At 40.1% G+C, this 14,428-nt stretch overlaps 1 protein-coding gene and 1 non-coding gene across 3 annotated transcripts in view; one reads left to right on the top strand and one right to left on the bottom strand.

Annotated features, from left to right (window-relative positions):
- The window catches only part of LOC136867146 (centriole and centriolar satellite protein ofd1), a 96,271-nt gene extending 83,260 nt beyond the window's left edge, over positions 1 to 13,011 (bottom strand). For both annotated transcript variants that reach the window (XM_067144257.2, XM_067144258.2), the window contains exons 1-3: positions 12,834 to 13,011; positions 11,725 to 12,387; positions 1,399 to 1,669 (exon numbers count right to left, since the gene is read on the bottom strand). In XM_067144257.2, coding sequence (XP_067000358.2) covers positions 1,399 to 1,669; positions 11,725 to 12,387; positions 12,834 to 12,916 — 1,017 coding nt within the window. In that variant the 5' untranslated portion in view covers positions 12,917 to 13,011. The remainder of the gene's footprint in view (positions 1 to 1,398; positions 1,670 to 11,724; positions 12,388 to 12,833) is intronic.
- Positions 13,012 to 13,275: 264 nt separating this feature from the next.
- TRNAR-UCU (transfer RNA arginine (anticodon UCU)) lies at positions 13,276 to 13,348 on the top strand. Its single transcript has one exon. It is a non-coding gene; the product is annotated as a tRNA-Arg (tRNA).
- The last annotated feature ends 1,080 nt before the right edge of the window (positions 13,349 to 14,428 follow it).

Raw genomic sequence — 14,428 nt, 5'->3', positions numbered from 1 at the left:
TTTATTCAATTATTTTCGTGTGATTTGATCGGGGATATTTGTTAATAAATCCATCTTACCCCCTATGATTGTTTCTCATTCGTGTTATACCTCCATTTCCTGTCATTGATTGCTATTTTAGTGTTGAACTTCGACTTTTATCCTGACCCAATCGACAACCAACCCACACTCTGCCCAACCCTGAGTTAGTCGGATGTTCATACAGGAATGGAGGCATCGTCCTAGAGGGTATTTTCCCCTGGGTACGGTACAGTACCTTGAACCAAGAACTCGCTCTACCATAAATTCTCACTGCAGCCCAATTGTCAACATAAATGCCTTTGATTGATTTTAATAATCTACCCTTAATCCCATAGTCCCCCAGTGCAGCAAACTCTTTTCCTTTGGTACTCTGTCATATGCATTCTCTAGATCTATGAAACAAACATTTCCATTCTCGTGTAATTTAAAACCTCTTCTAAGTTATCCTCTACCTTTCCCTTTCCATCTTGTTTTTGCCAATCTGAACAAATCCAATTTCCTTCTTTCCATCTCATCGATTCCCTCTCTCTCAACCACCGTGGTTAGTGTTTCTATAGTTTGTGCTCCCATCCTCAGTCTTGGAAACACTTCTTTTACTTTGTCTAATCCAGGTGTTATTTCTTCTATCATTCCCTGGATTAGCTTCAGGCTCTAAGGAGTCATCATTTATTCCAAAGGTGTAAGGATAATTGGTCATCACAATCTGTGTTTATTTATTCTTTCCACGGATCTGCTTTCTTTTGAAACTTTTATTTTTCACCTCTTCTGCTGCCTCACTAGGCCTATCACAGTTCAGGGTTCTTCTGTTGGGGGGAACTCTCTTAGCCTTTAACAGTCTCCTACATCTAGAAGGCACCGGGTGCATTTTACACCTACTGCCAAGTATTGAATAAGGTTGCTCCTCTAGAGCGCAGATGCCTTTCGCAGTCGCTTCACAGAAGTACGGACATTGTTAGGTGAAGATAGTTCTTCTGCTTTGTCTGCTGCTGGGATGATAAGTCCTTTTATGCCATTTGAAATGTTGACTATCTTCTCCTGCAACCCTGGAAAGGGGTACTCACAAGGTACTACTGGCCAGGCCAGTTGGACCAAGATATTTTTTAAAAGAAAACTTTTACTTCCAGATATGATTTTCAAATCTTTAAACTGAAACTAGATACTCTGTAAATAAATGAAAAAAATGTGTGACAAATAATACACATTGAAAAGAATCAATATCAATATTTGTAAGAAGAAATAATGATGTTAACTAAAACTGACATGGTAAGAATGCTATAAATATTTATTCTAAATGGAAAGGAAAAGTGATTTACAGTAAAAGTTCATATCTGTACATGACCTGGCAAATAAATAATTAAAGAGATGTTTTAAACTGACCTCTACTTCACGTAAACGCTGAGAAACATCAGCCTGTTGCTGGTGCAGCTGAGTAGCAAGATTTGCCAGATGTTTCTGTTTCAGATCAAGGTTTTCATCAATATTTCGGCGTTGACCAGCCAAGTGTTCTTCAGCTTCACTCAGTTTTTGATGTATTTCTTCCTCATGACGAACTAATTCCATCTGTATGCGATGTTCTCTGTGCAAAAGTTCTTCCTGAAACTTGGCTGCCTCTTCTTCTCGAACCTGGAGAATCTCCTTTTCCAAGAGTCTGCACTTCAAAAAGGAAAGATAGTTTAATGTTCATGAGTGAGTAAAAGCATTAATGATGCAACTTCTAGCTATACTGCTTAAATTGACAATAAAACCCTCAGCAATATCTAAATCTCAATTTTTTTGTTTGTTTTTATTTAAAGGGGCCTAACATCGAGGTCATCGGCCCCTAATTGTACGAAATGAAATGGCAACAAAAGGTTCAAAAAATCCACTGACCAAAATAAAAAAATGTCATGAAAAATTAATGTATGGACATGAACAAAAACAAAAACAAGAAACAAACAAAAAACAGTGGATCCAACTCAAAAAAAAAGTCATAAACAATAGTATTACTGACCAAGGGATCATTTATAAAGCACAGTCCTGAATCGAGGGTGCTTGATGTCTAAAGGGGTCCAAAACCCAGGTCTAAGGCCCCTCAGAATGGTACATGTTGCGAGTAAAGTAGAACCATGGTATTTGTCATGTTGGGGTACTATCAAAAGTAGCGAAGACTCACGGTGTTCCACACAAGATGGTACTACTCACAAGTATTGTACTTCGTATAGGTAACGCAAACCTATGGTTTTTCTCACACAATGGCGCCACTCATAGCCAACGCAAACCAATGAGGTTCCTCACATAGGTGTACTAACCACAGGGACTCGCACTATCCCGTGGTGTTCCTCACATAGTGGGTACTAATCACGGGCAACGCAGACCCATGGTGTCACTCATATAGTGGTACAACTCACAGGCAACGCCCAGACCTGCGGTGTTGCTCACATGGGTACGACGCATGGGTACTGGAAACCCACAGGGGAACCCCCTCTTGCTGCTACTTATCACAAACCTATTTCGTACCTAATATAGTGGTACTACTCGCTAGTACAGGCAACCCATGGTGTTCCCCGCGTGATGGTACGAATCAAAAGTAGTTTCATGGTTCTAATTCAATCATCCCTTGGTCGCCCCTTTTAGTTGCCTCTCACGACAGGCAGGGGATACCGTAGGTGTATTATTCGTCTGCGTCCCCCACCCACAGGGGGTAAGGAGAGAGAGAGAGAAAAGAAGAAGAAGGGATCCGTCACTTCGAAAGATGAAGTAACGGACGAAGAAAGGCAAGGGCCACGAAGAAGGTGAAAATGAAAGACTCCCTAGGCCTCGAATGCTCTAATACCGTCGGGGTTGGAAAAGAACAAGAGTTGACCAAGGGAGGTCGGACAGGATAGACGAAAGTGAGGAGCCTGGCACAAGTAAGTGGAAGCAATGCCAAGACTCAGCTAAAGGCCCCATGGTCGCCAATCCTCTCTTCCAAGGTGAGAGCCCCTTGGGTCCCTTTTAGTCGCCTCTTACAATAGGCAGGGGATACCGTGGGTGTATTGTACATGTGCATCCCCCACCCGCAGGGGGTAGTGTGTTTGGTCCGCGAGAGGTATTTTATTTCCCTCAAGTCCGCCGGCAAGCCGGTTAGGACCCCCCTATCCGCCACCTGGGATGCGCCACGTGGGTGTATCACCTCTCCCCCTGCTACGCCAGCGCAGTAGGTTCATGGAATCTCAATGTTAGTCTGCTTGTCTTACTTTCAAGTAAAAATCACTTGATCAATGGTGCTCAAATTTGGCATGGTTATAACTGGTACCTTCCATTAAAATATAGCATACTTACCATCATGCTGTCTGTTTCATGCAGCAAAAGAAAATGTGAAGCAAGCCAGAGAGAAATATATGCCTGGGCCCCTTCAAAGTGAATACACTGCCTAGACAGTTATACCTAATAATTTCTTATTTTTTTACACATTGCTTTACAGTATGTCGCTATTGTGCTGTATGTTGCTTATTGTTCAAACAATTATGAAGAAGATCCATTTCAGATTCAGACATTAATATTTTTAAGAAATAATGTGATACAAAATTCCTTTGGACAAACATTTCAATATTTTAAAATGATTTTAATGTGAGTACATATGTTTTTAGGTATTCTTGTATTCTAAATATAAGGAACCACAGTGTCAATATTGAGCATTTAACAGCATAGTTTATAAGAATTGGATAAGGGCCTCAGACCAAGGTTTGTCTTAGGATTAAATAAGGCTGATGATGCCCAGTAAAAGAGGGGCGAAACATGTACCTTAAGATTTGGTTGTTTCTATGTTTAATTAACCACGCAAGAGTGGATTGTATTGAATAGGTGGTATAATAAAATACTCCTTGTATAAACTTGGTGATAAAGTAGTCTTCAATACAAAACAATGATGAGAATTATGACATGTAATACTGTATGTCGCACCGAGCCATACGCCAATTCATTTTACTGACACAGATAGGTCTTATGGCGATGATGGGATAGGAAAGGGCTAGGAGTGGGAAGAAAGGGGCTATGACCTTAATTAAGGTACAGCCCCAGCATTTGCCTGATGTGAAAATTGAAACCACGGAAAACCATCTTCAGGGCTGCTGACATGCTGACAGTGGGGTTCGAACTCACTGTCTCCTGAATGCAAACTGCGTGACCCTAAGTGCACGGCCAACTCACTTGGTAGCCCTATTAAACAATGGAGCCTTTCCAGATTAACTTATTTATCATTTGTTGGTCATGCTTTCGTTCCCTTCCATGTTAACATTTGGTAAATTGAGATCCACCGCTCCAGTCATGTTCCTTTCTGTATCGTACCCCACATAGCTTATCATCTTATCAAATATTCTGTGTCAGCATCACCACTTCTAGGTATGTATGTATGTATGTCTACCTCTTAGCTCAGTATCCTGAAACAGGGTAGTGGTGGTGGTGATTGTTGTTTTAAGAAGTACAACTAGGCAACCAACCTCTGTTTAACACTAATCAGAGAGCAAAAATGGAAGGGATCTGACACTTCGAAAAATGAAGATATCGGCCAAAGAGAGACGAGGGCCATGAAGGGCGTGAAAATGAAAGATCCCCTAGCCCTCGAATGCTCTAATAGCATCAGGGTTGGAAAAGAACAAGAGCTGACCAAGGGAGGTCAGACAGGATAAATGAATGTGAGGAGCCAGGCAAAAGTAAGTGGAAGCAATTCCAGGACTCAGCTAAGGGCCCCGTGATCGCTAACCCGCGCTCCCAAGTTGAGAACCACCTGACCGCCCCTTTTAGTCGCCTCTTACAACAGGTAGGGAATATCGTGAGTGTTATTCTATTCTATCGCCCCCACCTGGTTGCATTTTCCTTATTTATGCCAACAGTCAAAGGAACCAATTACACCACATTTCTTGCACACTATAGTCACATTACAACCTAAATCTATTATTTTATGTACACAGAGTTTCACATTCCCCCCCCCCCCACACACACACACACACACCCACCGAAGACACTTTTCCAACTGTTCGAACTTAATATTTACATTAAAAATGATGATGCTTGTTGTTTAAAGGGGCCTAACATCGAGGTCATCGCCCCTAATGGTACGAAATGAAATAACAAAAAGTTCAAATTAATCCACTGAATAAAATAAAAAATGTCATGAAGAATGAATGGATGGATATGAACCCTACAAAAAAACAAAAACAAACAAACATGTACCGGGCGGTACACCTCTACGACGCAAGTTCAAATCTTGCGCCAATTGAAACTTCTCTATAGGAGAAACCCTGAACTGTAACAACTGAATTAACTCTCCTGTTTATCAGAAGATGTCTCTAGGTGTTTTTGATTTGCTTTTGTTGATCAAGAAGTGTGGACATTCTCTAACAGATGTCTCTATTAAAAACTATGATTATGCACTCTGGTGCAAAGGAATGAACTTTCTTGGAGAAATTTTGTATTCATAAGCTTTGTCTTTACTAAATTTTGTTCTTTTATTTGCGGGTTGGCAATATTAAGCTTCCTTTCCACCTGTTTTGAATTTAACCAATCCTAATTCATTTCCCACCAATAAGGTGTTTCTTCATCGCCTTGTGTATTAGTTTTTGCTGTTAGCCAATAAAACTTTTGTGGGCGGGTCCTAATCATTCATGAAAGGTCTCGAATTTTCCGCAAGGGTATAAAAACTGCTGATTTTCTTGTCTCCGGGCCACTTCAATAACATCTAGCTTAGTGTGTGGATATGTAGCAGGAGGCGGGAAGCACCTCTTTCTTCAGGCAACAGATCCTCAACAAGGTAATGGCCATTTAACATCTTTTCTTGTTAGCTCAACAGTTTAACTTGCGGGGAAGGTTCGAACCGTTAATATGTAACCCACCTCTTTAAAATGTAAATCCCTTTTCGGTCTATGTAAAATCTACAAATCTCTTTAACTGTAAAGCGGGGATAGAGTGTGCTTTACCCTCTCAAGCTCCTCTTCATTTTGAATTTGAGGTGACTATGTTTTCGTAACCGTTTTTCTCTTCCTTCTTAATGTGTTAAATTTATCTTGTATACTAGTCACCTCCATAGATTGGGATTAGCCCCTGTATAATCGGCTTAGCGCCACTTAGGTTTTAAAATGTGTATTTAGGAGTGCAAGTTCACGCCTCCAGTCCTCTCTGTACTTTGGGCCAGTAACTTAACCTGTTGTTTGTTTCTTCATGTGAAGGCCCTGTAGTATGGGTACAACTTACCTCTGTTTATTTATAAGTATGCCTTAAGGGCAGTTAAGTGTAAAGTCTGTTTATGGCCTTCTGATACGCTTGAACTGTTGAGAGCGGGTCAGCTCTTTCCTAAATTTGATCTTTGTGTGCCTCTAGTAGGCTTAACATTGTTATTAGGAGCTAGTGCTCCTTGGCATGATGGGGGTTTCTGCCCCTTAGTTCAAAAAGGTACCTTGGCAAAGTTGGGCTTGAAGCTCAAATATGTGAGGTGGGGCTTGAAGCCCAGGACTTGTAACGAACATTGGACTTATTCTTTTATTGGGGAAATCATACTTGTACCTGGATTTTGCTCTGTGGTAATTTCACCTAGTGAAAATATGTTTAATTGCCTCTAAACTTTGACTTTCCTGGTCTTGCACTTATTGTTGGTTATTAGTTGACTTGCTGTTATTTGTTGAAGTCTAAAGCTCTTTGTTAAATATTGTTAAGTTTTGCCATTATTGAAAATATAACCTTTATTGAAATTTTAATTCGCTTTTCGGTCTTGAAGTTAGACCCATTCCAGCCCGCACCTTCTTTCACCTCTGCTGTTCCACAGATACCTCGGAACAAAACAAACAAAAACAGTGGATCAGACACAAAAAAGGTCGTGATTAATAGTATTACTGACCAAGGGACCATTTATAAAGCACAATGATGCTTGATGTCTACAGGGGTGCAAAATTCACGACTAAGGCCCCACAGAATGGTACATGTCGCGAGTAAAGTAGAACCAGGGTATTTGTCTAATTCAATCATCCCTTGGTCACCCCGTGTAGTCGCCTCTTAAGACAGGCAGGGGATACCGCGGGTGTATTGTACATGTGCGTCCCCCACCCGCAGGGGGTAGTGTGTTTGGTCCGCGAGAGGTATTTTATTTCCCTCAAGTCATGTTGGGGTACTAATCAGAAGTAGCGAAGACTCACGGTGTTCCACACAAGATGGTACTACTCACAAATATTGTACTTAGTACAGGTAACGCAGACCTATGGTGTTTCGCACACAATGGTGCCACTCATAGCCAACGCAAACCGGTAAGGTTCCTCACCTAGGTGTACTAGTCACGGGTGCCGGTATTCCCATGGTGTTCCTCACATAGTGGGTACCAATCACAGGCAACGCTGACCCACGGTGCCGCTCATATAGCGGTACAACTCACAGGCTACGCCCAGACCCGCGGTGTTGCTCACATGGGTACGACGCACGGGTACTGGAAACCACCAGGCCAGGCTTTTTACTACAACTAATCACAAACCTATTTCGTACCAATTTAGTGATACTACTCGCAAGTACATGCAACCCATGGTGTTCCCCGCATGATGGTATGAATCAAGAGTAGTTTCATGGCTCTAATTCAATCATCCCTTGGTCACCCCGTGTAGTCGCCTCTTAAGACAGGCAGGGGATACCGCGGGTGTATTCTACATGTGCGTCCCCCACCCGCAGGGGGTAGTGTGTTTGGTCCGCGAGAGGTATTTTATTTCCCTCAAGTCCGCCGGCAAGCCGGTTAGGAACCCCCTATCCGCCACCTGGGACGCGCCATGTGGGAGTATTACCTCTCCCCCTGCTACGCCTGCGTAGCAGGTTCGTGGTACATTAAAAATAATATTTACATCATCTAAACCACTATTGCTATTGCCACAGTCTTTCAGAAGCTTCTTAGCTGAGGCACTATTTAGGTTAGGTAAATCACAAATGTTATTTTTTGCAGTTGTATGCCTATTTCCATGGAAATTCGCTTTCTTAGGCCTGTATACTGCTTTGCGTTTACCCATTTCAAAGTTCTGAGAACAACCACTTGCAAAAACTGTACTAAAACACAGGTGAATTATAATTATTATAACTTTTCTCTTAAGATAACACGTGCTCCGTTACCGTGGGAACCAAGATATATTTGTAAACAAAAGCATCACGTGATTTCTTGTTCCTCATATACAGAGAGAAATGTAATACGGAGCATGCCTGAGAGAGATTTAGTAGCGCCAATTTTCAAAAGGAGCGAAATAATTCAAACAGATGCGGTGCTGACACGTGGGCATGGCAGTGCTTCAGATCAGCTGACACCTATGTATATTTTTTGTTGTATCTCAGAAGCTATTACAGATATATTAAAAATTCTTTCACCACTAGAAAGAGCAAAGTCTGCTAACCATTTAAGGACCAAACAAGGGTGCATTTTTTTTTTTTTTAAATTTACCTTCAAAGGTGTACCTGCCCCCTTAAGGCCACAGCCGCTTCCTTCCCTATCTTTTCCAAACTTCCCATCCCTCACAAGGCCCCTACTCAGCAGGTGAGGCCGTCTGGTCAAGGTACTGGTCCTCCTTCAAGTTGTATCCCCAATGCTCCAGGAGACTGCCCTTGAAGCTTTAGAAGTCCAGGGGAGGGTAAACGGATTAAATAAATAAATAATCTATTATTGCAAAGAATGGAGACCTGTACCTTCGTTCAACTGAATCAAACTGTTCTGCTGAATTATCTTCAGAATCATCGTACCATTTTGGCATCTTTCTCCTTCTAGGCAGAGTGACTGCATGAATTTCTGCAACTTCAATGGCCGTTTAACATCTCATCATGCACCTTTCTTTCTACACAGTGTGAAATGAATTCTTGTATGATCGTATAACATGGTTCATTGTGAGACCCACATAACCATTGAACATGCATGCTCGAATACCTCCACTTCTGACAACATATTTTCCTATAACTCGCAGTTTTATACCTCTTTTGACTGAACGTGGATAGCACGTTAATTGCAATGATTACTTCTACGAAAACTCCAGAGAGTCCAGGAACCTGTCGTAGCTGTCAGTCAACTCAAGTCACTTGCCAACTCATCGCTCAAGCAGCGACGTATTTAAGAATATGTACCGGTACTCAAATATTCTATTTAGTACTCTGCCTATTCCATACAGGTTAAATACATTAATCTAGTACATGTTTCGTCCCTTAAGGGACATCATCAGCTAGAGTGGTAAATAAATATAGTATATCAGAAACAAAAATCACAATTTAAAATGGTGAGATACAAGCTAAAAATCGTTAAAATACAAGACATTTAAAGTAGGTAATAAAAGGTGAGCAATAAAAAAGTTTTTAAGTCCTCGTGAGAACAAATCACGTTGAAATCCATTAAAATTAATCAAAGAGGAAAGTCCATTAGACTCTTGACTAAGTCTTGAAGTTCGTGGAAAAACTTTTAGGTACTAAGTTTAAAGATACTGATTAAAATTTTCCTTAAGTTAGACATGTGGAAAAAATCCCCCCACATAAATATAAATGACTATTTATAAAACTTTTTAGAAACCATTCTGTGATAGTTCAATTCAAAAGGTGAGTCACTTCTAGATTCAAAGTCAAAACTAGTTGTGATGATGATAAAGCGGGTCGTAGATTCTGATTCGATAGAACTGTTTGTTGTTGAGCCCGAAGCGAAAATGAGGACTCACCGATGCTGAAGTATGGATCGCTCAACCAGCGTTTTAAGAGAGTACCCTATTCTCTTTCCAAATCCATTAGTGAGAGCTCACTGGACTCTTTGGGTATAACCCCATCAGTGCAGCTCATCCCATACTGCAGCAGACCTGAGAGAACCAGGCTTGGAATTTTCTTTCTAAATCTTGTTACACTGTAATTCTAGTGAATTCTAGACTCAGGGCTCCGAAGACTACCAAACCCTAAATCTTAAGGAGACTTAACCTCTAGGAGGAGAATTGGGGGGGAGGGGGAGATATGTTACTCTGACTCCCCCCCCCCAAGATCATTTGGGAGGGGTAGAGCAGAAAACGCCATGCTCCCCCACAAAGTTGGTGCCAATGACTGGAATGCCAAAATATTTTATCTGAAAAGTTCTTAATCTACTAATAAATATCTTGCATTTAAGCACTGAATGTGCCACATGTACAATCCTGCACACTTGAGTACAGATGAGTACTATGAGCTCCACAGTTCTGTCCTCGGTGCAACTCATACCAGATCGGTTAGGATATTTGGAATGGCACGGTTCAAGGGCAGCGATGACAATCCTTCTAAGACGCTCAGTCTGTATTGCTTCTTGGTGCACACATGAGTAACATGACTGAGAACAGTATTTCTTTGACTGTACCAAATTGACACTGAAATTGCAGAGGTTGTTCTTGGATATTCGGAAGATCCCAAAACTCCTAAAGAAAATCAATACAAATTCCATACATAAGAGAGAGATTAGGCCTACATATGAATACTCTAGCATGCTGAGAGAGGGAGAAGAGAAAAATCATTCATTGGTGTCCCTTAACGAGTCACTATAATGATCCAGTGTTTTCATGGACGCAAGGATTTTCCACTCTTATGAAAGGATAAAAAGTTTCAATGCATCTCATTCAGATCAAACACAATCATGGAAGTCAATATGAATATTAGGCCTACATCCAAACATGATTTGGCTACAGATGACTCTCTCAAAGATGCTTAGGAATTAAACTCTGATAAACTAGACGAATTGGCCATGCGGTTAGGAGCGCGCAGCTGTGAGCTTGCATCCTGGAGATAGTGGGTTCGAACCCCACTCTCGGCAGCCCTGAATATGGTTTTCCGCGGTTTCCCATTTTCACACCAGGCAAATGCTGGGGCTGTACCTTAATTAAGGCCACGGCCGTTTCCTTCCCATTCTTGGGCCTTTCCTGTCCCAACATCGCCATAAGACCTATCTGTGTCGGTGCGACATAAAGTAACTAGCAAAAATAAAACCTCTGGTAAGTAGGGTATTATAATTTTTAAATATTAAGTCATAATTTTGCTGGAAACAGTCATAATAATAATGCTTCATTTAATTGTTTTCTGATTGCCATTTTTCTTAGTTTCAAGTTTGTTTCCATGGCTAGGTAGGAACGTGACGTCTCTCCAGCAAGATATTTTGCTCTATAGCTGCCAGTATAATCTAAGGCGTGAAATCAACTTCTTTTCCTCTGCCCACACCACCCAAGCTTTCAGAGTTCTTTAAAATATGTGCACACTATACCTAATCAACAACACTAAGTTACTCTGTTTGCTACATTTTCTAATTAGAACTGAGAAACTTAAGGTTAAGCTGTCTGTAATATAAGAAGCAATTGGTGATACTGGTATCTGCATGTCTTTGAATCAGTGAATAATTTATTTGGCATTAAACATCCACTGTATACTGTTATTAAGTCAATGTAAAATGAAGTACTTTGTAGGCCTACCTGTATCTGATTATGACTAAATAAACAAGTAAATAAATAAATATATTTTCATGTAACTTAGGCTACCTAATAATTCTTCAATATTCAAGCAACAATTGAACAGATCACATTCTTCATATATAAAATTATAACAAGTTATCAAATAAGTTATGTTAAACATTTTCCCCCTCAAATATATCAAAGCCATAATAGGTATGACAGTTGTAACATAATGGGAAATAATCATAAAAAATAAAATTTATTACTTGAAATAAATTTATACAGCTTGACAGTAAAAATGTATTACCTTTTCAGCTGTTCATGAAGTTGTTCAAGAAGTTCAGAATTCAATGATGACTGAAGGAGTATAGATTTCATATCTGACGTAAATAGCTTGTATTGTGCTAGAAGTAACGACTGTTCACTCTTTGAATTTTGTATCCCAACAGAAGTACCATTACCTTTATTAGAAAAATCTGTCACTGATTTTTCCGAAAGTTTCTTTTTCATTTTTGAGTGTACAACCTCAGGTAAACAGCGAATAATGCAATTCAGCAACGGCTCTTCTCGACTATTCTCATAAAGTCTATATGCGACAGCTCCTTCTTCGGAATTAGGAGATAAGCCCACAGCTTCCAGTATATCATGGACATCACGCTGTTGGAATCGAGGGTAACCTTTGTTGCCAAACGATGTAGATAAACCCTTAACTGAACTCTGAAGTGGTGCAGTAAATTCTGGTAAATTTCTTAATAGTGGTACCTCACTAGTAAATACAGATAATGTATAATGGTATTCCTGTTGTAAGAGAAACTCTGCAACAAGCAAGTTGATAGCCTGCAGTTTAGGAGAGCCAGCTTGTCGAAAATTCCCCATTGTTTGGGTACCTAATTTTGTATCTTTTAAAGCTGCCACCATTTGGTGCCGTAGATGGGATCGGAGTTCTGAAAGTATCCCTCGGTCCTCAAACCTACAAAGAAGAGAGAAGGAATTAATTGAAGAAATTATTTTCAGATAAACATAAATGATTCCATTAACTGAATGAGGTATATAACTTTAGAATGGAAGGAAACAAAATGCATCGGAGTACATGATATAGGACAACACTAATTAATTGATTCAAACAAATCCGCCACTATTGATCAGCCTTCATTAGGCAATCACAGTGAGTGTTCACTTAGAATTACTTCACTCATTCCAAAATAGATAGAAATTTCATTTCACTGGGTTACTTTAGGTTAGGCTACAACTTAAGTCCACAAAACTACACACGCACAGACGAAGTATTGGTAACAAACATATTCATCATAAAGATGTACGGAAGGACATAAAATACATATTTGCACATCCCAAGACAGTTTTGTGTGAAATAAACCTAAAAAACAAAGACCAGCAACGTATCGCGATATGTATTACCAGTCTAATAGTTTCTTTTGAAATTCCTCAGCTGATAATTCACTGTGGCCATTCGGTGATAATGAATGGGAATTTTGAGCCATGATTCTCTTCCAAATTATTATATCGGCCACATTCTGTAAATCTGCCACTTATAATTTGGATCTAAAAGTTGACATTCAAATTTGAACTACATCTCCTCGCAATTTCATTACGTAGTTCTTCCGTTTCCTTTGCTCCACCGCCTGTAGGATACTTTCCGAAAAGTCTTTATACAAGTATAGTAACTCTTGAAAAATTAAAGCAACTTCTTGGGTACTAGGAAGTAACGAATGATATAAAAGTTTATAAATTACAAAAATTTTAAATTATAATATTAAAATATATTATTTCATCTCAAAACCATTATGATGGAATAACAAAATGCATTGAAATTCAGTAGGTATAAGCATAAGCGTACATCGTCCCTGTGGCGCAGAGGATAGCGCGTTGGACTTCTAATCCAAAGGTCGTGGGTTCGATCCCCACCAGGGATGAATAAATATTTTCACTTTTTCTTTTCACCTCATTGGAGAGGTTGTGTTACTTACATTTGAATACCAACTAAAAAAACTACAGCCTACTTGTTAATACCAAACAGTAAATAAAAGCAGCTTAATTCTGAGAAACACTTGCAAATCATCTCTCGGGGGCGGGGTTTCTAGTTGCCTATTTTCTATTTCGGTACTATTCCTTGTTGGAGGTTAAAATGTTCTAAAATGGGTATCAAAACATTTCTGATGTCAGAGAGGGAACTTATGCAAAAATGCATTATTTTTATGGCAACAGATGACTGAGACTATTTAACTACCAACAATTTCAAAACCATATGCAAATTATTTCTGGGCAGGAGAACAGAAAAGAGCCTACAGGGGATTAGAGAAAGAAGTGGATAGAAAGTGCAGGAAGAGCTAAAGAAGAATGGCTGAAGGAGAAGTGCAAGAATGTTGATGCTTTTATGATTGTGGGAAATGTAGATGCTGCATACAGGAAAATCAGGGAAACATTTGGAGAAAGGAAAATTAGGTGTATGAAGAGTTCAGATAGAAATCCCTATCTGTTGTTTTCCTGGCCTTTAATTAAATGATTGCAAAGAAATTAGAAATTTATTGAACATCTCCTTTGGTAAGTTATTCCAATCCCTAACTCTTCTTATAAACGAATATTTGCCCCAATTTGTCCTCTTGAATTCCAACTTTATTTCCTTGTGGGAAAGAAGACAAGGCAGAAAGATGGCAGGAACATATTCAACAGTTGTATCAAGATAAAGGTATAGGTACTACTACTACTACTACTAAATGTTTTCATTCCTCCCCTGAAGGGGGAGGCGGACCTATTAGATGGTTACACCATCTTTCAGGCCGGGAGATCTGTTACGGTGAAGGAGATGTGCGTTGAAGGTGAGGGGGTGGGTTGCCGTGGCCTACACTACGAACTGTCCCAGCATTCACCTTAGTGCAGGAGAATGGAAAACCACGGAAAACCATTCTCAGGATAGCCAATGAGTGGGGCCAGGCATGAAGTCCTGCCCTGTGCCCCTGTCCCGTCTCCCAAATGCAGAGGCGTAGAGCCACGGT

Source organism: Anabrus simplex, chromosome 3 (assembly GCF_040414725.1).
Source record: "Anabrus simplex isolate iqAnaSimp1 chromosome 3, ASM4041472v1, whole genome shotgun sequence".
In the NCBI taxonomy this organism is placed as follows: Eukaryota; Metazoa; Arthropoda; class Insecta; order Orthoptera; family Tettigoniidae; genus Anabrus; species Anabrus simplex.
Note: the sequence above shows the minus strand (reverse complement) of the source record. Positions and strands in the feature narration are given on the sequence as shown.